The sequence below is a fragment of the Armigeres subalbatus genome, chromosome 3, assembly GCF_024139115.2.
Source record: "Armigeres subalbatus isolate Guangzhou_Male chromosome 3, GZ_Asu_2, whole genome shotgun sequence".
Taxonomy (NCBI): Eukaryota; Metazoa; Arthropoda; class Insecta; order Diptera; family Culicidae; genus Armigeres; species Armigeres subalbatus.
In genome coordinates this window covers 393,969,056-393,996,715 of record NC_085141.1, presented here as the reverse complement: position 1 = coordinate 393,996,715, position 27,660 = coordinate 393,969,056, and the positions used below count along the sequence as shown (strand labels likewise).

General features: G+C 40.0%; 2 protein-coding genes and 1 long non-coding RNA gene across 3 annotated transcripts; all 3 read right to left on the bottom strand.

The window, feature by feature from the left end:
- Positions 1-509: 509 nt before the first annotated feature.
- On the bottom strand, positions 510-3,110 carry LOC134222995 (uncharacterized protein K02A2.6-like). Its single transcript, XM_062702135.1, has one exon. The coding sequence runs from the start codon at positions 3,108-3,110 to the stop codon at positions 510-512; it is 2,601 nt and encodes an 866-aa protein (XP_062558119.1).
- A 10,389-nt stretch (positions 3,111-13,499) lies between these two features.
- On the bottom strand, positions 13,500-15,438 carry LOC134223964 (protein 60A-like). The gene has a single exon (XM_062703183.1). It carries the CDS (start codon positions 15,433-15,435, stop codon positions 14,146-14,148), a length of 1,290 nt encoding a protein of 429 aa, XP_062559167.1. The 5' UTR covers positions 15,436-15,438; the 3' UTR covers positions 13,500-14,145.
- Positions 15,439-22,527: 7,089 nt separating this feature from the next.
- LOC134223963 (uncharacterized) lies at positions 22,528-22,972 on the bottom strand. The gene is made up of 3 exons (XR_009982793.1): positions 22,883-22,972; positions 22,673-22,795; positions 22,528-22,568 (listed from the first exon to the last, which is right to left on the bottom strand). It is a non-coding gene; the product is annotated as an uncharacterized LOC134223963 (long non-coding RNA).
- Between the last annotated feature and the right edge of the window lie 4,688 nt (positions 22,973-27,660).

Genomic DNA, 27,660 nt, shown 5'->3' with positions numbered 1-27,660 from the left:
TGAAACAAATCGTTTACCGCTAACTTTACAGGAGATTTATTACTTTTAAAGATAAACCACGAATTAACATCGGACGCGTTAACTTCGCGACACGCGGCTTTTATTGTACATTCAACTGACAGCTCGTATACATTAAGAAAAGTTGTGTGTTTAAAACTGATAGGATTGCATATATAATATTTCTTCTCTCTTTACTAAAGTAATTCTAACGGTTGCACTATGGAGAAAATCTCAGAGGTGGGCGACGTTGTCTCTCCGAACGGCGCAATATCGGTGGTGAACTTTCACGTGAACGCTCTGCACTGCTACAAGGGGTGACGAACCGTGCTCCTGGCGTATCGAACCCATCGGTCCCCGACATTGAACTGGTCTCTTGTTCGAGTTGCGATTCTTGTGACGTCACGATGCCTCCGTGAAAATGCATTCGACGAGATTGCTCACCTGTTTCGTATGATCTTGATCCGCTTGACGGATGGATGCACTCGTTGTCATAGAAACGTCGCATTTGATCAACATGACGTTTCAGATGTTTTTCGTTCGTAGACAATGTCATAGTGCAAATCACCCAAACGAGAAGCAACAACTCCTAAAATCCACTTGTTCATCCGAAGATTCCCAGAAAGGCAGTAGACTCGCTGTCCTGGTGTGAAAGAACGGAATGTTGATTCGAACGATGCTCGTTGTTTTTCGGCTGTCTTCGTGCTGATATCTTGCGGCTTGACGAGATCCATCCGAGTCCGAATGTTCCGACCAAGAAATAATTTCGCTGGTGATTCTCCAGTTTCAGTATGAGGAGCTTTTCGGTATTGCAGCAGGAATTCGTTGATATTGGCTTGCAGAGAATTTTTTGTCGTTCCCATAGCTTTGAGAGCTCTCTTAACGGTTTGGACGTAACGCTCGGCTTGCCCATTCGTGGCCGGATGATACGGTGCAGAAAGTTTATGGAATTTCACCCCGCGCTGCTGGAGAAACGACTTGAATTCCTCGGCAGTGAACTGCGGACCGTTGTCCGACACAACTGTTACTGGTGATCCGTAGGCAGCGAATAATCCGTCGAGAAGATTGACAGTTGCAGCAGCTGTAGTTGAGTTGGTTATTTGAACTTCGACCCATTTGCTATACGCATCCACAATGACCAGCAGCATTGCTCCCGCTACTGGGCCAGCATAATCAACATGGATGCGCTCCCATGGACCCTTTGGGTACTCCCAATGATGGCTGCTAAATCTCGGAGGTGATGGTGCATGCCGTGCGCATTCCGTGCAGGATCTTGCTAGACCCTCGATATCTGCATCTATTCCTGGCCAATACACAAAAGAACGTGCCATGCCTTTCATTTTAACGATTCCGATGTGAGCAACGTGCAAGTCGTTCAGGATCGTTTGTCGAAGAGTAGGTGGTATAACGACACGATGCTCGAAGAGTAGACAATTGCCTGTCAAGGTGTATTTCACTTCCGGTGCTTTATAGCCTAGCTGCGCAAGGTTCCGTCCCAGCTCCAGCTCTTGAATAATCTTCCCAAGATGGGTGTCCTTCCGTGACTCGCGTGCAATATGTTCTGCTCGCACAGGTAGTTGCCTGATCTGGTGTAAGGCAAACAGTTCAAAATCGTCCTCAGTATTTCTTCCCTCGTGAAGAGAAACGGTGTTGACATCGGACTGCGTCGATTGGCATGGAATTCTGGAGCAGTAGTCGGCATTCGTGTTCTGACCGGTCGGCTTATAGACCACGTCGAAGTTAAAGTGAGCCAGATAATCGGCGTAGTTTGCCATTCGACTGATGCAGAGCGTAGGAAGCGACTTCTCTGGATGCAGGATTTGGGTGAGCGGCTTGTGATCCGTTATCAGCGTGAACTTACGTGCATAAAGGTAATGAAAGAATTTCTTCACCGCCCATACGATAGCCAGAGCCTCCTTGTCGATTTGCGGATATCGTTGCTCTGTGACGGACATGGCGCAGCTGGCGTATGCTATTGGTCGCTCCATTCCGTTGTTCAGTCGATGCGAGAGGACCGCACCGAGTCCAGTTTTGCTGGCGTCCGTTGCAAGAATCAGCGGTAATGATGGGTCGTACTGCATGAGCACTTGCGGTGAGACTAGAACCTCTTTCAAGTCATGATAGGCCTTGTTTGCTTCGGGTGTCCATTTGAACGGATCGGCAAGTAACATGTCGCGCAAACTTTTAGCCCTTGAAGAGAGATTGGGGATGAACGCACAATAATAGGTTGCCTTACCTAAGAACAGCTGCAGTTCTTCCGGGGTTGACGGCCGTGGTGCATCACGAATCGCTTCGACGTGTTTTCCTGATTTGTGTAGTCCGTGACGATCAATCCTATGACCTAGGCATTCAAGCGATGACGTAGCGAAGATGCATTTTGATCGGTTCAGTCGCAGACCATTTTGCTTCATCCTGTCCATCGTTGCGGTAAGAGCAAGCAGCAGCTCGTCGAAGTTGTTTGCAAAAACAATGACATCGTCGTAAAAGCTGACAACGTGGGTCAACCCTTGAAGAATGGACTCCATACGTCGCTGCCAAATGGCTGGGATACTGGCAGCTCCATACACGGCTCTCGTAGGACGAATGAGTCCGTGCGTTGGAGTGTTGAGAGTGAGCACATGGCGGAACTCATCATCGATTGGCAGGTGCGTGTAGGCATCGGTTACGTCTAGATGGCAAAACAAGGCAGCTCCTCTCATCTTGTTGAAGATCGTTTCAATTTTGGGTATAGGATGCTCGTCAATGATCATCCTTGGGTTGACTGTTGGTTTATAGTTGCCGGTTATTCGAATACCTCCGTTCTTCTTTATGACAATATGAGTTGGCGATGCCCACTCGGAGTGATCTACTCTCTCGTAGAATCCAGATGCAAGTTTCTTATCGATCTCCATGGCAAACCGATCACGAAGTGCAATAGGCACGTCCCGTGCCCTCGTGAAAACTGGAGAGACTCCTGATTTGAGATGGACTTTCGCTGGAGGTCCCACGAGCTTACCTGGAACGTCGCTAAAGATACTATCGAAGTTGTCCAGAAGTTTTGACAGCTGCACTGATTGATACACAATTACATCAGTGCTCGTGAGGGATTTGATGGCCGTGTCCGAAGAGAACATTCGATTCAAGTTAATATCACCAGCGAAGGGAGTTATCCATTCGCGCCCGAAGAGAGAGTTGGATTCTCCGGACACTACGTATATGTTTAGTCTGTGCGTTGCAGATCCGACGGATACGTCTACAGGTAGTCGACCTAAACAGTTTATGTGATGACCAGTGTAACTCGAAAATTGTCTGTCCGTTGGCAGCAGCGAAAACTCCGGCTTAATACTGCGTAGCTTTGATTCTCCTATGATTCCACATGGCGCCCGGTGTCCAGTTCCATCTGTAGGTGGTGGCCATCGATTTCCACATCGATCATTTTCTTTTCGGTATATGGGATGTTGCGAACCTGACTGAGCGACTGTACCAAGTCGATTTCCGAAGCTGGTTCGTCTTGCGATTGCACCTGATCGGTAGATGAGTGTTGAGACAGGTAATTTCTTGATCTGCAGACTTTGGCTATGTGCCCCATCCTACAACAGATGTTGCACCTAACGTCGCGAAAACGACATTGACTCCGCAGATGGTGTCCGCCACAGCCGTTGCAGAAAGTTGATCCACCAGCACTGTTCGGAAGAACTCTAGTTCGTTGTTCGTCGGCTGACGCACTCCGGGATTGGTTCTCGTGTAGCTTCCGATGGAAGGGTGGCGATCGATAACGAGGTTGGGCAAACTTCTTCGTCTTCGGCTTCTCGTAGCCAAGCTTGTTGGTTGCTTCCGCATACGTCGACGGCGTCCCACTGTTGATTTCTCGTGCTGTGTTCCGGGTTGCTTCCAGGGTGTGCGCGATCTCGTACGCAGCATTGAAAGTAACTGGGTTCTTTGCGATGATTTCATCGCAGACATCCCGTGCTTCCAGTCCGTGTAAAAGTTGTTCGATAAGCATCCGGTCCAGAAAATCTCCATACTCACAGTAGGCAGCACCTTGCTTTAGTCGAAGGACGAACTGTGCAACGGATTCGCCCTTTTGCTGAACGATGTGCCTGAATTTGACGCTCTCGACGAACTTATTCCTTGTACGATCGAAGTGGTTCACCAAGGTGGTGCGTAGCTCCATGTAGGGAATCTCGGCAGGATTACGGGGAGTGACGAGGAACTTCAAGGCATTATTCAACTCTGCCCCATGTGGACTCTTGCAAAATTTGCATACTGGGCTTCCTGGATGTGGCTCAGCTGTAGTGCCCACTCGAACCGGTTGAAGTAATCGGCGACGGAAGTTTCTCCTGTTGAGTGGTATTCGGGCATTGTGAACGACGGTACTTTCGGTGGTGGAGCAGCAGCATCTCCAACCGGAATCTGTTGACCAGCGCTCGCCTGTTCAACGGCACTTCCAATAGATGCTTTGAGGGCCTGTGCAATCATTGCGGACAGCGCCTCCATGAATTCGGGACTTGTGGTGGCCATTCTTGGCAGCAGGAAGAATATGCTTTCGGTGAAACACTAACCTCACTCCCGTAGCGCGAGAAGTTTTCGACCAATCCCACTTCTGACACCAATTGTCGTGTTTGCAGGTGTTCACCCGGAATAAAGAAATTTGAAACAAATCGTTTACCGCTAACTTTACAGGAGATTTATTACTTTTAAAGATAAACCGCGAATTAATATCGGACGCGTTAACTTCGCGACACGCGGCTTTTTTATTTTACATTCAACTGACAGCTCGTATACACTAAGAAAAGTTGTGTGTTTAAAATTGATAGGATTGCATATATAATACTAATGAGATTAATGAAATCTGCAAAACGAAAGCATGGACTGAATAGTAGGTAATTTTTTGAAGGCGCTTGGTGCGATTTGGCAGAACCCCGGCCATTTGTAGAAAATCATTGAAGCCATTCAAAACCAATTTTTCAACCCTAAGGCTGCCTCACACCTCGGGAAAATTTTCCAGCGGATTTTGAGACCGTGTATTTTAAATGGGGCCGGGATTTTGATTTTCCGTGTCCAAATTCCGAAAACATCGCATATGCAAAAATGCATGGGGAAAAAATCCGCGAACCAAATTCCCGAGGTGTGAGGCTACCTCTAAACCGATTTTCTTCGACATTCGACAGCTTTCCCAGTTGATGACTCGGTTGATGACTACCAAATTTCCATACAAGTGATCATTACGTTCAAAAGTTATTAAGAAAATAATGGTTCAAACCATAAAGGTTGATGTATTAGCTTATTGAGAGAAAGGCAATATCCCTAGGAAACAAAAAAGGCGAGTGTGTAACATTCTCGTCTCCCTGGGCATAGTGTACCCATTATATCTGCCGCACAAGATATATACTTTACTTATGCAATGGCGGCATAGAAACGGTTTCAATTAATAGCTGTAAAATTGCTTTTAGAACATAAAGTTGAGAAGCTGCTTAAGTTCCAGTGGGATTGTAGAGTCATTGAAGAAGAAAAATGATGCCCTAAAGCATCTGATGCTCGAAAATTTCATCAGTTTTTTTTGCTATTCAGAAGTAAAGTGAACAAATCATAAAAATGCAGTAAAATACAGTGAATTTCAGAATAATAATCTATTGTAACTCTTTAACTTCATTTATGTATTCAACATGTGGAATATAGCGGCTCTCCTTAGCCGTGCGGTAAGAAGCGCGGCTACAAAGCAAGACCATGCTGAGGGTGGCTGGGTTCGATTCCCGGTGCCGGTCTAGGCAATTTTCGGATTGGAAATTGTCTCGACTTCCTCGCAGTTAATAACTGTGGAAGTGCTTAGTGAACACTAAGCTGCGAGGCGGCTCTGTCCCAGTGTGGGGATGTAATGCCAATAAGAAGAAGAAGAAGAAGAAGATGTGGAATAATATACATGTAATAGTTTTAGTCATTCTCTGATCCAGAACTATTATTCTGGTTTCCTGGGTTCTGATAATTTGTGACTCCCAGAAGCTTCATACGCACAGCATGTTCTTCCCGCATATGCTGGTAACGCAGCTGCTGTGTTTGAAGTTTCATTTTGTTGGTCTTGAATCCAATATGCGCCGTTTCAAGCTCTACTTTTTTTCTCTGAACTTCGAGACGATGGAGCTCTTCCATCATCTCCTGGTCACGCTCCAACAACTTCTTTTTAAGTTCCGACTCAACCGTCGTCACCTGTCGTGAGGCTTGACGCTTCTTGCGTGTTTTTAATGCTTCGCTCGTGGGCTTTCTCAACATCGCAGGGCTGTAGTTTTCCCACTTTTCTCGTCCATTCAAAATTTGGCTCGGTCCGGGGATTGCGCCTTGGTCATCACCAGATGGAATAACGAGCGACTTCTCAGGGATTTCGTGAGATACGGCTTCCTGTTCTCCACTGATATGCTCGTCTTCCAAATATTCCACCACAAATGCATCGCTCGTATTCACTTCGGGCACCAGTATGTTTTCAATGTGCTTATCAGCGTCCACATTTAGAGCTTCGCCTCGACCGTCGTCATCGTCATCGCACAAGGAAGGAAGTCCATCTACAGACAGCGCAATCACATCGCGAAGCTCTGCCATCGCCTCTGATTTTGGACACCATTCATCAGGACCTCTACCACCTCCGGTGGCCTTACGTGACATTTTTTCTTTCGAAGCATTTTGGCGGATATATTTTTTAATATTCTCATATTTTTTCCGAAGTCCGCAGTACGAACCTAAAAAAATATTTTTGAACTGATTTGCATGCCTTCATTTACGGTACCCTAAAAAACCGCAACAACTCACAAAGTTTTAAAATTCAACTATTTCACTCACCGTGTTAAGGCAGTTAGCATTAAACTCGGAACAAATATCGTTCCATGCTTTAGATTTATCTTCGTTTCTTTGTGCGTCACTAGCCTTGCACTCGATTATGTACTTCCGACTCAACGCGAGCCGTACCAGTAGTTCTTCCTCCGCTTCTGAAAAATTTGCCGAACGGATTCGCTTTTTCTGTTCAGAATTCGCTGCCATTTTTTTCACTTTCAAAATTTCAACGCAAGATTGAATGCACCAACAACAACAAAACAAAAGGCTGAGATTGACGTTTCAATTGGAAAGTAATGGAAAGATATTGGAAAATTAGTTAAACGCAACTTACGTTAAGCGACCGCCTCCAACCATTAAGCGCGCGTGAAGAAATCAAAATTTTAGGCTCGGCTTAAAAGTGACGTTTAAATATAAGCAAAGCTTACGATAGACCAGGTTTATGACGCTAAGCGGGGCTGGTGAAGAAATCGGAGTTAAAGAAATAAGAGTTAAAAATAATGTACTCCTTCAGTCGCTATCGCACGGATTAGAAGGCTCTTCAGTGGAAGGGCTGAGATACAGTCTACATCCCCTGCTGAGCCAACTTGTGGTTTATTTCAGGCAGTCCTTCATTGGGAAGGTTGCCACTGTCGAGGCTAATATTTCGTGACCGGACAGATACATCCTGAATTTTTTTTTTGATGATTCTTGTTCGAGGTAGATTTGATTTCTGTGTCGGTTTGATGAGAAGATTTTGCCAAGGAATGGTATGCAACGCCGATTATTTATCCAAAATAGTTGATGTGAGAAATTTGGACATATTATGTATCTTAAAGGCATGGTCAAGTCAAGTCCTACGTCCACTTAGCGGTTTTGTCACAGACATTACCCACTCTTCGTTTTTACTTTTGAAAATGATTAGAAAAAAAGTTACCTACTAGGTCAAATAAAAAAACACTTTTCTAGACATTCTGGAGGAAAATTGATTGCAAACCTATCAAAGAATGGTCCCTACGTTAGAAAAAAATATGAGTATTTTTTAACTTTTGTGTTCAAGCAGCATACGAAATGAAAAAAATAGGTTTGTATACCATTGATGAAGTATGCTATCAGAGAGTTTGACAAATATAGTAAGAAATGGGAAAATGTTATGATGCAAATTCAAAACTCGCGTTTTCAATGGCACACCACTCGATATGGAAGTAAAGCACAACTGACATTTTTATCATTTCACGCATGCTGCGACGCAGCAAAGCTGAAATAATAAAAATGACAGTTGTGCGTTGCTTCCGTATTGGATGGTTTGCCCATGAAAACGCGAGTAGTTAATTGTTAAATGGATTGATCCGTAGATAAAAGGATACATTCGCACTTGAATGCGATTGAAAAATATTCGAATCTCGTTATTTATTCGGGGTTCAAATCTACATAAAATAGAACTAAGCGATAAATTAGTTTTATGCTTTTGACAGTTGACTATGTTACAAATAATGAATCTAGAAACAGCTGCTGAGAAAATGCATGTTTCAGATTCATTTTCAAAATGAATGCCCCGTACTACTGATTTCACTCTAAAAGCGTGAAGGCCTGAAAGCCTAAACTGCAGGGAGTTCTTGGAAGATCTATCACATGTGATAATAACACATCCAATTTGCGTCATCATCAGATTGCAATGGTTATGTATTGTATTTAAAAGTGTTCAATGATCAATGAACTAATTGAAAATCTAATAATTGAGGCAACAATTCCTTTTACGTCATATGTATTCTTTTTACGTCCTGCCATTAAGTGACGTGAAACAAGAGTTGAGTTTATTATCTAAGGGAAAAGAAATAGTTTGCATGATTTCATAAGTCAAATGAATCCATAAGTCAAGGCCTTGTTACTTTCTGTATTCCTTACACCTACACTTTTATCGGAAATGTTGTAACTATGTATTTGATTACAGCCTCAAATTTCTCTTCTCCCAAGGTCTCCAGTTAGTCTTGCAAGCAAAAGCGTAGGATTACCAATCTGGTGATTATGCGTCAAATTATAAATTGTAAAAAAAATCTACTGTTTGTCTGCGTCTGAGACGAGAACATATATCACCTACATCATATTCTCGTTCGCGTTCGGATGCTCTTTTGGGGCCATCCAGAAACCACGTGGTCATATTTTTGAAGATTTTCAACCCCCCCCCCCCCCATGTGGCTTATCGTGGTCATTTGGCAGACCCCCCCCCCCTCCCCCCCTATGACCACGTGGTTTTTTTCAAGTACAAAAATTTAAAAAAAACCTTATGTAACTAAAACATATGGTTAATCCGATCAATTTTGAAGATGGACAATTTCAATGGATTCAAAATTAAACTAAACCCAGCATGGAAATTATAAATTTTCATGAAGTCGAAAATTTTGATTATGTTATCATGTTGTAATGTGTATCAGGTATTAGGATATCTAGAACTCGCACACCTTCAATGCTTCAGGAGGATACAAAAAAATGTGGGCTCGCGAATATCTTATAAAAATTTCGAGAAAAATTTATAATGGTTAAGAAATTTTCCAAAATATCCATATACTTTTAATTTCTTCGAAATTTTTTTATTAGTGTTTTTTTTTAATAACTAGAAAGTTCATTACTGAATATCCCTATAGATTCCATAGAGTATTCGGGACCTTCCATAGCTCTGGAGCTACTGGAAATTCTTAAGATATTAACCTCAGCGAAGCATCTGAACTGAACTTATACAATGAAAGGTTTATCAGAGAATCACAAAGTTAATATGTAATATTAGAGATGCAAATGAAACCTCCTACTGTTGTTTCTTTTGAGTAGCATTCCTGTAGAAATTTCAGTATTGTTTTCAGAATCATCAATATTAGAAATAAATAATTATAAAATAATTTTTTTTTTAATTGTTCATTGCTAATATTGATTTATTCATGAAAATTTTGTATTTTTCCGTTGAACATTTTGATTTCTTTATGGAAAATTCTTGTTTTATAATTGCAATTTTTGCTATTACAAGTGCTAATTTATTATTGTTGTGTGTATTATTGTTCTTTATTGGCAATTTCCTATTTTATTATGGAAAATTTCTATACTAAAGAGATTTTAAATCCAGATCTGGCTCATGTCTCAAAATTTCTAATTCTTCATTGAAATTTTATTTTGATATCGACTCGTGGAAGCAAATGTTGCCATACTAAAAATATTTTCTCGGTCACTCTGATGGTTCTTTGGAATAATTTTCCAAGGAACTTCTATTCCACATCTCGAATATGCTTCAGTCAATGGTCCTTTCATAAGCGACTCATAGAGAAATGGATGTATTATAGACCAATTATTATTTTGGAGTTCGGATCATTCCATTTATCCAATTAACCAACATATGAATGATGTATGATATAATATCCCAGTAGGTCCATTGGGTTAATATGACTTCAATTATTATTTACACAAGCTACTACAGACTTTTTAGTTTATACAAATCGTCCTGGAACTACTTGATCATTCAAGTCCGTGAACCCAGTGCTTCTAAGGCCCTACAAAAACAGTTTGCGAACATACCTCATAGTCATTGCGCAACTTGCTGTTGACTCAAGATAATTTTGGGTACCTTGTCTCTTGAATCTCATGTTAATGGAAATTAGGGTCATATGCTTATTTCATCGGATTGGGTATATACCGATGATGAGAACATTGCAAATGTCTTGATTGATCTGGTAGATTCGTGGGTTGAACTTGAGAGCATTTTGAAGTACCTTGAGCATCTCGTGTTCCTGAATATTAATCACTGGCTTAACCTATCTGACAACCCATCTGTTTAGAATGATTCAAGCATTTAAACTTTATTTACACGCTCTTAGAATCGAAATCTTCCCAAGGTTTTGGATATCTGAGTTTTCATGGTCAGTAAAATTTGAGCTCCCATATTTTTTCTGTAAAGCCTATATCTAGATGAAAAATTTTACTGAAGAAAATGGTGGCCTAGCTTTCTTTTGTGATTTTATAGACAATCTAAAACGCTGGGCATATATGACCCTTCATTCCTTAAAGGGTTGAGATTTGTTTTTGAATTCAATTTCAATCGTTATTATAACACTATTTTATAGCCTAGATTATTTTAGGAATTGGAGAGTTTTTTTTCTGGAACACTGCCCCTTTTTTTATATCGCAGGAATCTCCTTAGTTCTAAGACCCTTTTATGAATTTAAAAGCATTTTATTTAGAATTTCATGTTGATTTTTTAAATGCAAGCTTCTCTATGTCATAACCTTTTTCATGCGCACTACTTGAATTTTGTGCATTTAGAACATTTAGGTGCATTATTAATTTTTTCGATCAATTATGATAATTATTCAATATCATAAAAACTAGGCTTCTTAAGCCTAAATTATTGTCTACATTTATTGCTTGGATTAATTTTAAACTCCAAGATCTTCTTAATTTTTAAGAATAATTATTCTGGAGTTGCAAGGGAAACCCTTCGGAATATTGATAAGAAATTTTTCGGAGTCTCAAAGGAAAATCTTTAGAATTTCAAAGACATTTTTTCCGAAATTCTGTGGAAGAGTTCCGAAAAATGGTCGGTAGAAATTTTTGAGAACTAGAAGAATCCGTAGAAGGATCCGAAATGCATATTTACGATGAAAATTCCAATAAACATCAAATTCCGAAGAATTTCAAGTATAAAAAATCCAGCTTACTTTTTTACAAAATCTTCAAAGATTTTTTCCTAAATCCTGGGCAACTTTAATGAATCTTCAAAGGAAATTATCCTAAATTTCCAATGGATTTTTTTTTTCGTTTCCCAAAAGAAATTCTTAGAAATTTTCAGCAGTTTTTTTTTAATTTCCAAAAGAAATTATAAGGAATATGCCAAAATATTTCCGATGGCAATTCCTAAGATTTTCCAGTAGAAAATCGAAAAAAGTTCATCTGAATCACAAATAATGAATTTCCCGAGGAAATTCCGATGTTTTTACAAGTAGAAATAACGAAAAAATTGTACTTTTGTAGTACTTGTGAAGGTTGTACTTTTGAAGCATTTCCAGTAGGAATTCCTTAAAAAATTAAATCAAAATTTTAAAGATTTTCTGATGTTAAAATTCCTTAAACTTTCTAAATCATGTGCATCTTTGCATGGTAAAGATTTAAAGCAATGTTTAGCTGAACCTACAAAGAAATCAAAATGACAACCCGAAGAAGAATGAATTCCCGATGAAATTTTGAAATGATTTCTGGTTCAAATTAAAAAAACATGAACCTTGAGAATTCTAAAGATTTATTGGTTGAAAATCCAAAGAATTTTTTGAAGGTAATCCATAGACTCTTCCGTGGAAATTCTAAATAATGCCTCGAATAAAAAAATACTTGGAAAATTTAAAAAAATGTGATAGAACTCACAAAGAGCGTAAAAATGTATACCGAAAAATTTTCATTTCAAAATTCCATAATTGAAAAAAAAAATCAACGGAAATATCAAAGTGTTTTATGTGACATTGGCTCCATATTCCAACTGGAAGTTGATCTACTTTTCAACTTAGTATATTCTATTAGCATTTCCTCAGTTATAAATTGAAAGCTTTTATATGCCAGCCATTGCATGATTATATATCTTGTGTAGCAAGTACGATGGATACACTATACCTAGGGTGTCGAGAATGTTTCCCACCCGAAAACATCCTAGACAGGAACGAGAATCGAACTCGTCATCTCCGGATTGGCAATCCTACGCCTTTGCTCGCAAGGCTAACTGGAGACTGAACATTTTGAAGTGCACTCTTTAAAATGTTCGAAAAACTTCTTTTGTAAATGAAGAAGAATTTCTGGTGAAGATTCGGAAGAACTTGTCGAAGAAATTCATTAGAATGTTTTTCCACCGAAAATTATATGTATTTCCCACAGGACTGTTTTGAAAATTAAAAAGGACAGAATTTACATGGAATTTTTTTCGGAGTTTTAAGGAAAATTTTCGGAATTAACACTGAAGATGTTTTGTTTTTGTTTAATTGCTAATTTGTAGCAAAATTTCCAAGCAAAATTTTTCAGAGAGAATTGATCAAAAAATCTGAATGCCAGCACTTTATCAGGATTGTATGAAGTAATGTCAAAGTTTTTATAGGAAATTTCTTTACTTGATTTTTCTGAATATCCACAAAAAATTCTTTTGAATTTTTCTTCTTAAGATTTTTCTTGGATTATTGTAAAAACATGAACATTTTCCAAAATTGTAGTTGCAGTCCGCTGATGCAAGGTGTCGGCGGCGTGATGCCAAAAATCATCTGCGGCGGATTTTGTGAAAAATATTTTTCTATTTTTCCTCTCCAATTTTTTTTTTGTGGAAATTGAGACTGAATTGCAACCTGTTTTTTCGTTTATTTTTTTCGGGAAATAGGATCTAAGGCTAAGATGGTCAAATAACGCAGATATGCATCGGCATTGCAACCGACGCTGCGTTACCGGTTTTTCTCGATGTGCACCTACGTCTTTTAACGCTGAGTTGAAAAGACGCTACGTGGGCATCGGTTCTTAGATGCGCTTTGCGCTTAATATTTAATCATTAAATTTTATTGATTTGTATTCTTTACACCGCTGGTTATTCACCAAAAGTTTTCGTGTAAAAAAACCACGTGGTTCGAGAGCAACACCCCCTCCCCATGTGGCTTATCGTGGTCATTTGCCAAACCCCCCTCCCCATATATGACCACGTGGTTTCTGTACGGCCCCTTTCGAGCGAAAGTCCAAAATTCCCATTTCCGTCAACAAAATTAAATCGGGTCGGAAAACGATTCAAACAAACGCGATTTGTTTGAAAGGTCCATTCGTTGATAAACCAATATAGGGATGATAAATTGACGTCGAAATTTGGGTGAGACTTAATAATATCAAGGTTGTAGCAGTTTATTCCTGATGAAAACAAGTTATTCGGATCATGAATGAGAAAGCTAAATGATGTGCAGTTTAAAAATTGAGCTACGAACGGTCAACAGTTAATTCATTGAATTGAAATAAATCATAGCCGACATGTGACTGGAAAATGATATTGCGTCATTTATAAAATTAAAACTTATCATATAAGATCATTGTGGAATTGCTAGAAAAAACGAGTGAGAATGCATTGGATCAGTAGAAGTTTATAAAATTCACCAATGAATATTTTATCCAATTTGAGTTTAGGCGATTTAATCAGCTTGAAAGGTGCAATATATAGTATATGAAGAATTTAAACAAAGGATTTATATTATATGAGACAAAATCATTTTATTATAATCGAACCTAGATAATACACGAATAAATAATACTAAATATTTTCACTGCGATTCATTCATTGTAATCCGAAACACCCCTTTTTAAATCAAACCCATTCGCTGGCCGACCTCACAGACACCCACAACTTTTGACCACCATGTCTTTATACTTCTTCAAATTGATGTTGGCGTCATCAATGTGGTACAGTACGGAAATCGGTGTCAGCTTCGTCGGGGCGCAGCAAGGTTTCGGTACATTCGCCGGATTCTTCAGATGTACCAACGTTTGGATCAACGCGTGGTTCGTTGCATTCATGTGCGTGTTCAACGGAAAACTACACTCGCCGTGGCAGAAAAACGCTTCGAACCCATCGGGTGCAATAATCCAGTCTTGCCAGTTCAACTCCCGAAAGCTTACATACAGTGTGTGGACTTGACAACTCTTCTCTTTTACAGACCATTTCTCCAATAATGGGTTTCTCGGGCGAACAGTCTTTTTGATGGGTTTTCGTCGTTGACTTTGGGTACTCACGCTGCGTTTTGTACGAGTCACATGCGGAGTCGGTTGGATCAATTTACGACTTTTATAGTAACTAACTAAGAATGGTTGGTAACGTCCAAACTTATTCGATAAAATCAGCCCAATGTCCTGAGGTCTGATTTGCTTTTTGGGAGCCTCGGTAAAGAACACCTCTACGAATATTCCCTTATTTCTTGTAGATCCAACCATCCACTGATCCATCACTTTGGTTGCGTTAATTTCGATCCATCCTTGATAGTCGTATGGTACGGTATATTGCGCCAAATAATCAAGTTCATGAAAATTGCGACTAGAGTCATAAGCTTTGATCAAAGAAATCTTTATGGTTAACATCCTACCGTTTGTAATCGCATTAAAGTAGTCCAAGGTAGAATTTTTATAAACCTTCAAACTCGCATATAAAAGCAGCGCACCATCTGCTGCAGCTTCACTTGTGTCGAACACTAATCGCTCTCCGTATCTATGATGCCTTACCTTAGGCATATTCGGGTGACCTTTATTCAGGAATGTCATGATCCAATCACTTTCCTTCAATGTCCGCTCATCCGTCAGTGTGAATAGATCCGAGCTACTGTACAGTGCGTTTCTAGCAACACGTCTACCTTTGTTATCTCCGTTAGCTTCCGCCGAAAATTTGTGGTAGATGTTGAGCAGAAATTGCGGAGCAGATTTCCGTAGGGATGGATGAATATGTTCCTTGTTGGGTCGATCCGGCAATCCTAGCAAATCTAGGATCTCATGCTCGATTTTCTGTCGATCCTGGTGGCTAATTTCGTTGTTGCGAATTGTTTGACCCTGACCATTATCGATATAAAATCCGGACGTCGACACACACCCGGTCAAATGGAATGCGATGGCAAATAGGCAACTCAAGATCATGATGGTTGATCAATATTTATCATTTTGAGTCTTGGTCCCATTATTTTAAATATTCGTAATAGGTACATACTTGTATATTGGGTATGAAGCTTGTTATGTTTTAGGTACAAAGTACCTAATCATACCAAAGCTACGGCAAAACACACGAGCTGGAAACAGCTTTCATAGTGATGGGCATATGCAGAGGCGATCACGTGGAACGCTATAGACAAAAACGGGAACAGCAGTCCCCTTTTCAAGAAAAACGAAAGTTCTATCAGAAGCTGAATGCAGGGATAAGAATGGGAACATCTTGACAGACGAACAAGAGATGATAGGAGAAGAGGAGAAATTTCGAAATTTGTAGTAGGGTGTATTTCTTGTAGGGGTGTTGGGGGTAAATTGGATACCCTAAGAACTGCTGCTCTCAAGTCTATCAATAAATTGCATTGCTCAATGCGGATGTATAAAAGCTTAACTAATTGGTGATGAAAGTTTGTTGTGAAAAAAAATAAAAATATTTAAATATTTGAAAATAAAATATTTGGCTGTTACAGGGGCCCTCCTTAGCCGTGCGGTAAGACGCGCGGCTACAAAGCAAGACCATGCTGAGGGTGGCTGGGTTCGATTCCCGGTGCCGGTCTAGGCAATTTTCGGATTGAAAATTGTCTCGACTCCCCTGGGCATAAAAGTATCATCGTTCTAGCCTCATGATATACGAATGCAAAAATGGTAACTTGGAGCAGAAGCTTCGCAGTTAATAACTGTGGAAGTGCTTAATGAACACTAAGCTGCAAGGCGGCTCTGCCCCAGTGTGTTTTGAATGATTTGCCGTACAGTAATGATCTGGTCCGTTGTCAAGCGACGTTGTTGTCGTCGTTCGTTGTCAACGAAGCCGGCTTGATAACTTCCCACGTACTCATTCACAGGATGGTGATCGCTCGAAAGTTCTCACACTCCAGCTTCCCAAGTAACCAAAAGTTCCTTTAAGAGTACGTTTTTCGCTTAATCAGGTTTCTGAGCTGCTTAAGCGAAAAACGTACTATTAAAGGAACTTTTGGTTACTTGGGTTGTCGCCTTTCTTGTAGATGGGGCAAATGACCCTCTCCTCCCACTCCTCCGGTAGCTGTTCAGTTTCCCAGATTCTGACAATCAGTTTGTGTAGGCGAGTTGCCAGCTTTTCTGGGCCCATCTTGATGAGCTCAGCTCCAATACCACCAGCTGCTTTATTGGTCTTTAGCTGCTGGCATCCTTAACTTCCCTCGAGATGGGGGCTAGTCTTGGGGCTAGTTGACTTCCATCGCCCGCTGAACTGACGTACACGTAAAAAAAGTAATTATTTTATTTATTTAATTGGATACATATCCTTCATTATGTATAGCAATATACATTTCATTAAACTGGATATAATATTTATAACATATTTGTATACAATGTATTTAGCGTGTTCATATATCGAAGCAATCCGTTCTAGAGGATGGCAGTTTTAAATTTTGCTGCTCCGTATTTTTCTGATCTCGCGACAGTTTTGCCTATCGTTCAGCCGATTCCCTTCCGAAAGAAATGACAAATTGTGCTAATTTTATCAAGATTAACATTCACCTTTAACTGAAACGTCCTATGGAATGCACACTCAGTCGCATAGACGAGGCGGAGTCTGCGCCCAAGAAGCCCAGTGTAGTGATAGAACAAATGGAAAAATGGTTTCAAGCCGGATTGAATTTTCAAGCACGATACGTTCCGCGCCTGTTTATATCGTGCCTCGTGCGGTGTTGCAGCAATCTCGCCCATGCTGCATTCTTCTCTTCTACTAACTGCTCACATTCGCTGTCATACCAGTCGTTTCTCTGATCCGGGGGCACCGTGCCAAGTGCAGCGGTTGCGGTGGTACCAAATGCGGATCGAATATCTCTCCAGTCATCTTCAAGAGACGCTGCGCCTTGCTGCTCTTCCGTTGGGAGTGCCACTTTCAGCTACTGCGCGTATTCTTGGGCTATTCTACCGTCTTGTAGCCGCGGCGTCCGACTTCGACGCGTTTTGTACACCGTCGAGAGTTTTGAGCGCAGGCATACTGCAACGAGGTAGTGGTCGGATTCAATATTCGCACTGCGGTAAGTGCGGACGTTCGTGATGTCGGAGAAGAATTTACCGTCGATTAGAACATGGTCGATTTGATTTTCCTTTTCTTGGTTAGGTGATCTCCATGTGGCCTTGTGGATATTTTTGCGGGGAAAGAAGGTGCTTTGGACTACCATTCCTCGGGAGGCTGCGAAGTTTATGCATCGTTGGCCGTTGTCATTCGATACGGTGTGCAGACTATCCGGTCCGATGACCGGTCTATACATTTCCTCCCTTCCTACCTGTGCGTTCATGTCACCGATGACGATTTTGACGTCCCGCAGTGGGCATCCATCGTATGTCTGCTCCAGCTGTGCGTAGAACGCTTCTTTCTCGTCGTCGGGTCTCCCTTCGTGTGGGCAGTGCACGTTGATGATGCTATAGTTGAAGAAACGGCCTTTAATCCTCAGCTTGCACATCCTTGCGTTGATTGGCTGCCACCCAATCACGCGTTGGCGCATCATTCCCAGCACTATGAAGCCGGTTCCCAGCTCGTTGGTGGTGCCACAGCTTTGGTAGAAGGTAGCCGCTCGATGCCCGCTTTTCCACACTTTCTGACCTGTCCAGCAAATCTCCTGCAACGCCACGACGCCGAAGTTGCGGGGATGTAATTAATCGTAGATCATCCTGTCGCAACCTACGAAACCTAGCGACTTGCAGTTCCATGTTCCAAGCTTCCAATCGTGATCCTGTATTCGTCGCCTAGGGCTTTGCCGATTATATCGAGTTGCATTATCTCTTATATTGTTCGTAATGATTGCTTTTTCAGGCGGCTTATTGGGCCTGCGCAAACCTCCTGTCTCGTCGGAGGGCCGTCGTCAGGGCTGTTTAGCGTCCACTAAGCAACACCTCTTGTTTCTCAGTGAGTAACAACAACTGTGGTGTGACTTACTAAAGGTCTGACTTATGCACAACGCGTCGTATTTGGAACTCCTTTGTGACACAAAAAGCGCAAGAGGTGGAGCCTATTTGCAACATCTTGCGGCTACTATGAAAATAAAAACACAAAAACCAACCGGGAATCGAACCATGGACCTTGAGATTTGCAACCTGCTACTATAACCATCACACCAACAATTCTATTTGGAGATTCTGCTACAAGTGCACTACATAAACAACAAAGTCATTTGTAACTTCATTGTACCTTATACGGAACATGCAGGGGACTGTCAGAAATAAAATACTGCTCAGCTGAGCTCAAAGTGTTTTGCAACGTATCAGAAACATTGTCGTAACAGCAATGATCCGAAGTGTTATTAATTCTGCAACTTATCTGTTTTGTTTCTGATATGAAACAAATCAAATTTTAAAACACCCAAGAAGTCAGATGGGTAGAATATTGAGACGCCACTTAAACGGTAATGAAACATTGAGATTTTCTGAAACTGGAAAGTGGCTTTAATGTGACTCGATGTATTGCCAGTGCCTTCAATGCAATTTATTAGGAACAAATACCTATTTTAAAGATGTTGCGCGTGCTGCACCTAACACCAGGACTTAGGCTTGTGCGCTTTGAGCGGCACACGGTCGCTTTGGTGGGTCCTCTTGGGGATACATGCAGCTTTTTATAGAGGTTTAATGCAACGTACAGTACAGTCAAGCAGTTTGACGAACATTGACTCCGCCCCCAAGAAAACGCTTCGGTTGCTGCTTTGTTTGAACGTGTGTGAAGTTGTTCGAACAACCATTTGACAGTTGGCGGCTCGATTGACAAAAATTAAAACGGTTTGATTTTGGTTTGAGTTACCGGGAGTGGAGTCAAGGTTCGCAGAACATGTTTGAGCATTTGTACACAGAAAGAAATTTCATTGGTATTATTGAAAAAACCATTGGTAAAAATAAAAAGTTGCATTGGTTCTTTTTCGTAGAGAGTTGTGTATGTTTAGAGCAAAAGTTAGAAAACTGTTAAAAAAAAGTTGATAGTCACTCGGTACGCAACCCCTGAAATAAAAGTTTATGTACTTTTGAAATAAATTGTAAAACTGTCAAACTTAAATAATAACACTGTTAGAATAAAGATTGATTTTTCCAGAGAATTCCCAAAAACCACTCCTTCCCCACCCTGTTTCTCCTACCCAGCTTATATTTCTGATTTTCCAGACAACTAACTTTTGCCAAAAAAATGTTTTTGACGTAGGACTTACGTCTCTCTTTACTATACCGGGTGTCATTCCAAAATATTCAAATCGACCGCGTTACGCTGTGTTGAAAGATTTTAAACGTTAATAGCGTTCGTCTCAGTGGACGAATTTCTGCGGTAAGCGCCTCAATCGACAGATTTCAAGTATGCCTTTCATGTCTATGCTTGATAAGACCCGAAAAACTTGTTTCAATAGGCATGAAACTGTTTTAAATGAAAAACATTGAGATCAAGGGAACCTATAAATATGGGTACCGCATAATTCTTGCATCATTCCATTACCACGTTCTGATTGGTGCAGACACCAGCGAATGAGCAGCCGCTGGGTCTGCCGAGAAGCCATAAAATAGCGCAACGCGGTTTTTTCCTTTCATTCTGACCGGGACAAGCGAAGCAACCGCATCATCGATTGAACAGCACTCACACCAGGTAATGAAGTCTGCACCGACCGCTTTTCGGCTCGACACCATCGAAGCCACCATCATCAGCCGAGCCAGTACAGCAGCAGTCCACCCTACAGACCCGACAAAGCAGCAATGCTGAGCAGATACTGGCAGCAGCAGCAGAGTCGAGCCGAGACCGGCCGGCATCGGTGATGAGCCGAGACAGGCTGAAGAAAAGCCACATGATGCAGCATGTATGTCAAAAAGCAAACGGTTCTTCAGAGAACCAATAATAGAGATCAATATCGAAGCTTTCAATATCCTTTGGGATAGAAATTGTACTCCAATATTCTAGTGATAAAATATTATGCGTGATTTTCATAAATAGCGACTTCGCTTGACCATGCCTAAAAAACATAAGATGTCCAAATCTCTCACATAATATTTGGATATTTGGATTAAAAAACAGCTCAAACATTAATAAACTATCAATCGATTTTCATCAAATGTTGGATTTTTGGCATTGATCAAGAAATATCTAGATAAACATTGTTTGATACTGACCGCACACAAAGCGAACGAGACTGAATGATCGTCCCATGTTATCAATTCTAAATCTTATCACCCGAAATCCCATGTCCGGGTGTTTCCTTCCTTCTACTACTACTACAGTGAACGTTCGCTAATTGGGGTTTTTCTAGTTGGGGCGTTTTTTAGTTGGGGGTTCGCTAATTGGGTCGAAACCCAATTAAAAAGCAGCTAAACGTCAGAATGTGATGTCAAAAACGCGTTGACATTTTGTTTCCGTGTTTGGCGGGATCGATATTTTCTGGCGCGTAAAATTTTCCTTTGTTCAATGCAGAAAGTAAACAACATTGACGCTTGTCAAAACGCCCCAATTAGCGAACGGCATTCGCTAGTTGGGGTGAGGTCGTGCCCCAATTAGCGAACGATCACTGTAACAATGTTGTCTCAGAAAAGAACACGTACTTCTCACCTGAACTGCAATTCTAAGCTCGCTTGTCCGGCTTATTGGCCTGTATCAAGCGAAAAGTCCTGTTAGGAAATAGACGCCAGCGGCGAGCAACAAGCGTAAAAAGAAGAAGTCCTTCTCGAACGCGTTGATGATGATGACGCTTTGGCTGACAAAGAAGCGGGATACAAGACACTGGCTGATTGGCCTACCAATTGTGAAGCAGAGAATATTCAAAATAAGGTATAAAAGAAAAGTGCATTCGCTCGCAGAACATTCAGTCTGTTTTATACCACCACTAGAAATTCGCGGTTATTTGAAAAGATCGTTTTCTTACTTTTGGACTTAGCTGAAGCAAACAGCCTTTTTCAAGGCTCTAAGAGTTAAAAATAATGTTCTCCTGCAGTCGCTATCGCACAGATTAGAGGCCCTACATCTCTGCTGGGCCAACTTGTGGCTTATTTCAGGCAGTCCTTCAGTGGGAAGGTTGCCACTGTCGAGGCTAATATTCCGTGACCGGACAGATACTTCCTTAATTGTTTTGATGATTCTTCTTCGAGGTAGATTTGATTACTGTGTCGGTTTGGTGAGAACATTTTGCCAAGAAATGGTATGCAACGCCGATTATTTATCCAAAATAGGTGATGTGATGAAATTTGGACATATTATGTATCTTAAAGGCATGGTCAAGTCAAGTCCTACGTCCACTTAGCGGTTATGTCACAGACATTACCCACTGTTCGTTTTTAGAAAACATTTATTACTGTCGAGATTATTGTTATAGTCTTATTTAAGGAAGAGCTAGCCTTGTCGAACCATTCCAACCGATGCGATGATTCTGATGCCCTCTAATTTGATGATAATTTCGAATACATATCAGTAAATATAGATGCGTGAGACACGGATACAAATTTCATCCATTTGCTTCAAAAATATACATGTTTATTTCCAAAATGGTAATATGTTTGAATCAAACATATTTATTTTTAAAACCAAATTAAATCTCTGTTTGTTTTATACATACACTAGTGGGTAGCCCCTCGCTCGCTCTTGCAAAAGTAAACAAAAACTCGAGTTCGGATCGGATCCGATCAGAAGTCAACACAGGAGGAGCAGGAGCAAGAGTGAATCATGTTTTCTTGCTTCCAAATTGATGATAAGGATGATTTTCAGGTACAGAAAGGTAAGTAAATGAAATATGAATGTTTGGAATTGTGAAATCTGGTAGTCAAATGCTACCAGAATATGAAAATTGGTAGAATTGATAAGAAAATATTATGAGTGGTCGAACCAAAACAATAATATCCATGTTTGCTTCAAACATTTAGCTGGTTGAAACAACTTGAAACACACATTTGATTCAAAAAAAAGTTTTCGTTCGCTTCAAATGCAACAATATGTTTGATCCAAACATATTTATGTTTGATGCCAGAACAAACTGAATTTATGTTTGGATTTACCTAGAATATGTTTGTTTTTAACGTAGTTTTTTCTGCGTGGAGCCATTTCTAATCCGGTAATGGGCGAACGGGTACAGGATCTGGTACACAAAGTAGACGAAAATTTGATGGTGAATCAGTAAAGCTCATGTGCAAATAAAACACCAATGAATAAAAGATTGAATATTATGTTCCGAAAACTTACCTCTGTCCAGGATGGCAGCAAGATGACCCATGTTTAAAAACGTTGGAATGACAATGATGAGTTGTAGGCAAGACCAAACTAGAAATCCATGGCAGGCCGGATCTAGCAACGGCAAACAATTTGCTGGAAAGATACGTAAGCTCATTATGTATACAAATCGAATTCTGATAAGAAATCGCTGGTAAATGATAGGATGTTGGAAAAACTTACTTGCGCCAATATTCTGCTAGAGGCAGTGGGGGAAATATTCCACACCGAGATCCATCCCGAGAGTCATTTCGCATCGACTGATGTTGGACCCAGCAGCCGAATTCCGGTCAAAAAATCTCTTGTAAGAAAAGAAATATTCGAAGAGATTTTAAAAATTTTCTTATTTTGGAATTCCGACGAAAGTGTGGAAGAAATTTTTTGACAGGTGGAAAAGAAAACGAGAATTTAAATTTATTCGAAATTTTTGTGGGAGAAATTCAATAAGAAATTTTTCTGGGATAAAATTTGACGATATAACTAAGTCTTCACTTCCCATAATGAGTGTAAAATAATGTGGGAAATATTCTCGGTTCCCTGGGCATGCATCCATTGTACTTAATTGCCACTCAAGATGCATACTCATGCAATGGCAAGCATAGAAAAGCTTTCAATAAATAACTGTGGAAATGCCAATAGAACGCTAAGTTCAGTTGGAATGTAGACCCATTAAAAAATAAGAAGAATCGTGTTTGATTCATCATTTGATTACATTTTTTTTTTCAAGGCAAACATTCCAAAACATCCGAATTATTTAAATATTTATTCATTTATTTGAGTACCTATGTGCACAATCAACTATCATAATAAACAGTACGCAGATTTCAAAGCTAAGCTAAGACTAAGCTAAAGTTAAGCTGTGAAGCTAAGCTAAAGCTAAAGCTAAGTTAAAGCTAAGCTAAAGCAGGCTTAAAGCTAAGCTAAAGCTAAGAGCTAAAGCTAAGAGCTAAAGCTAAGAGCTAAAGCTAAGAGCTAAAGCTAAGAGCTAAAGCTAAGAGCTAAAGCTAAGAGCTAAAGCTAAGAGCTAAAGCTAAGAGCTAAAGCTAAGAGCTAAAGCTAAGAGCTAAAGCTAAGCTAAAGCTAAGCTAAAGCTAAAGCTAAAGCTAGCTGAACAGCTAAAGCTAAGCTAACAGCTAGCTAAGCTAAGCTAAAGCTAAGCTAAGCAGCTAAAGCTGGGCTAAAGTTGCTAACAGCTAAGCTAAGCTGTTGTTAAAGCTAAGCTAAAGCTAAGCAGTGGGCTGCTAACTAAAGCTAAGCTAAAGCTAAGCTAAACTAAGCTGCTAAACTTCGCTAGCTAAAGCTAAAGCTGCTAAGCTAAAGCTAGCTAAAGCTAAGCTAAAGCTAAGCTAAAGCTAGCTAAGCTAAAGCTAAGCTAAGCTAAAGCTAAGCTAAAGCTAAACTAAAGCTAGCTAAAGCTAAGCTAAAGCTAAGCTAAAGCTAAGCTAAAGCTAAGCTAAAGCTAAGCTAAAGCTAAGCTAAAGCTAAGCTAAAGCTAAGCTAAAGCTAAGCTAAAGCTAAGCTAAAGCTAAGCTAAAGCTAAGCCAAATGCTAATGGTTAATATACCGAGGTAAGAAAGTATTCGTTATTTTCAGACAGTCAGCTATAACTGCATATTTTCATCACGAGATTGAATATTTATTATTTTTTTTCCCTCCATTATTTCGGTAACTATAAGCGAAAGCAAGTTTTATTTTCTATATGAGGATGTTTTGAACAATTAGTATACAAATAGATGTCAAAAGACATCTAGTGGAAAATAAGTGAACTAATATTTTTCTTCGCAAGAAATTTTAGTTTTTTCTTTCTCTTCAGTCTATCGGAATACGGTATGAAGAGAAGAAATTTTTGGAAAGAGAAAGAAAATTTATAAATCTCTATTTGTAAAGAAATTTTTCAATATTTTCTTGAACCACCGGAATTCGGCTGCAGATGTGATCCTTTCCAGACTTCGCGTTACAGCTGCAGCGCTGGCAAACAAAAAATCTGAGATCAAAAACCTGATCTCAGACAAAAACAAACACGAACTCTGGCACTTACAAAACAAAAAAAAATCCAATGGTCTGACACTTGTACGCTTGTACAATTTTTGTGTTGAAATTTACAACTTTTAAATGTACATACTAAATCGTGAAAAAACACTTTTTAAATAAATAGGTATATTATTTTCACGCTTAAAAATTTTACTTTTATTTTCACTAAAATTGAATACTTTTTAAATCAAAAGGACAAAATATTTAATAGAACCATGTTTGTTTTTTCTGTGTAGTGAAGTTGCACAAACCCTCATATATTTTTTGATGGTTGGTGCTCTAGTTGGCGCTTCGGTCGTTCGTGTGTGATATTGTTGGTCGAATAAATTGATTGTTCGTGCTGCTGTTGGAAAAACTTGATGGATGTTTGAATAAACGAGAGGTGGAGTCAATGTTGGTCAAACTGCTTGACCGTGTGTACGTTCCATAACAGGGCCCACTGTCAAACCCCACCACATCCAAGGCAAGCCCCACAACTCGCAGATGGCCTGGGGAGGGATCGTCAAGCCCTTGGACATAGTCCCTTCTGCCCGAGCTTCTGCCCATTCGCACCAATAGCAGGGATGCCAGACATACAGACATGTCTGTATTTATACAGACATTTGGTCTTGCATACAGACATCATACAGATTACAGACATTATACAGACTTTCGATTGAAGTTACAGACTTTTACAGACTGCAATACAGAATCCTGTTGAGCTTTCTAATTAAACCAGTTTGGGGAATTCAAACAAAATCGTTGTGGAGATTTCGTACGGAATTCTATAAGGTTTCCGAACAGTATCATTCTGGAATTTTGAGCGGAGCCTTTTAGGCTTCTTAATGGGATCCCTTTTGAGTTCCAAACAGAATCCTTTTAGAATTTAAAACAATTCTTTCAAGAGAATCTTTTATTCTTTTCGGAAACCTAAAAAGATACCAGAAGTCCGATAGAAGATATCCGTTCATACGGATTTCCGTACAAAATTATGTGAATTTCCGAACGTAATCCTTCTAGGTTTACTAACGAAATCCCTTCGAGTTTCTGTTGGGCTTTTGAAACGAATCACTACATTTCACTTTCATTTCCAAAAAAATCCTTTTGGATTCTGAACAAAATCATTCTAAAATTCCGAACGGAATACTTTTAGTTCTCCGAACGGAAAACTTTAAGTTTTCCGAACGGAATCCTTCTGGACTTTCGAGAGAAATACTTTTGAAATTTCGATTGAAGCGTTCTGGGCTGAACGGAGTCTTTTTCTGTTTCTGGACAAATGATCCCGATTAGAATATCTATGGGATTTAATACCGAAGCCATAAAAGAATTTTGTTAGGAAGCGCAAAAGAAATCGATTCTAAAACCTAGAAGAAACCTAAACCTAACCGAAACCTAAAAAGATCTCCGTTTAGAAAACCAACAAAATCGGTTCGTAAACCTAAAACAAGGCCGTTCTCATGTTTTCCGAATGAAATTATTTGGAATTCTGAAAGGAATTGAAATTCTTTTGGGCTTCCAAAACAGAATTAATTTGGATTTCCGAACGAAACCTTGTTGGGCTCCTGAACAAAATTATCTTGGATTTTACTTTCAAAGGGATTCCTTTTAGACTTTCGAAAGGAATACTTTTAGAATTCCGAGTGGAGCCAGCTGGGCTTCTAAATGGGATTTTTTTTTCTTTCTCTGTACAAGAGATATCCTTTTGTGATTCCGAAGCCTAAAAAGATTCCCTTCGGATGCCAAAAGAATTTTGTTCAAAAAACGCAAAAATAGTTCGTAGGCCTAAAGAAGTTCGAAATACCAAACGTTCTCCGTTTGTGAATCCAAAAGATGTCCGTTCAGTTCTTTGGGTTTTCAAACGGTATTCCTTCCATGCCTCTCCTCGGAACCAAACTCTTTTGAGCTTTCTGACGGATTTTCAGTTAGAAAATAGCGTGAATATTGTCAATTTATTCCAAGGTAACTACCCGTTTTGACTCAAATTGCAAACATGACTCATATTCCAAACACTCGCGTTCAAATTGCCATTTTGGCTTTATTCGTGTATTTTTCATCATTGGATCTTGAATTCGTTTGTAATCTTGATCCTTTAGTTTGAGGGCGCTAAAACGCCAGTGTTCAGAATATGAGTCACGTTCGTGATTGGAGTCAAAACGGTACATATTGATAAGCAAGAACATTATTCAGAGCTGTGTAGTTTAATATCTTCACTTGTCATAAGACGAAATAGTATTATCCCTTTTAATTTCACCACTAAATTGTAGCTTTGCAGTAACTTCTAAAATACGTATTTCGACCTCTACAGCAACCTTACTTGCCTTCAGAATCTCGTACTTGACTTGAGTAAGCCTTACACCGACTTTTGGATTATTGAAACCTCGATATTCTACGTTGGCGAAAGTGCATGATTATTTAATAATTTCTAATTCCTGTTATGTAATAATTCCTGTTCTAATTCCTGTTATGTATCTTCTAAGCTCCATACAGACAAATACAGACATTTTACTAAGGCTGTGAACCATTCCACCAATTTTAACTTTTAGTTAAAATTTGACAGTTCGATGGTTATTTCGCCGTGGTTAAAAATAACCCTGCTCCGAAGCATGGTTTGATTTGACAGTTCGATAGTTAAAATTTGTTCGCGAGAAAATTGGCGCCAAATCCATTTCGTTGTAAATAACTATCAAGCTGTCAAAACTCAAATGGGTCGGATTCGGAGTAAAATTTTAACCACGATGGGAAAATAACCATCGGAGTGTCAAATTTTAACTAAAAGTTAAACGAATCGGTGGAATGGTTCACAGCCTAAGATTGATACAGACTTATGAAAATTGTATCTGGCATCCCTGACCAATAGGTCATTGCGCGCGGCAAACCTAACCTCACTATTTTGACAGGTACTGGTCCTGTTGTTTACGTTTCGGACTTAGAATTTTTTTATCCAAATTTAA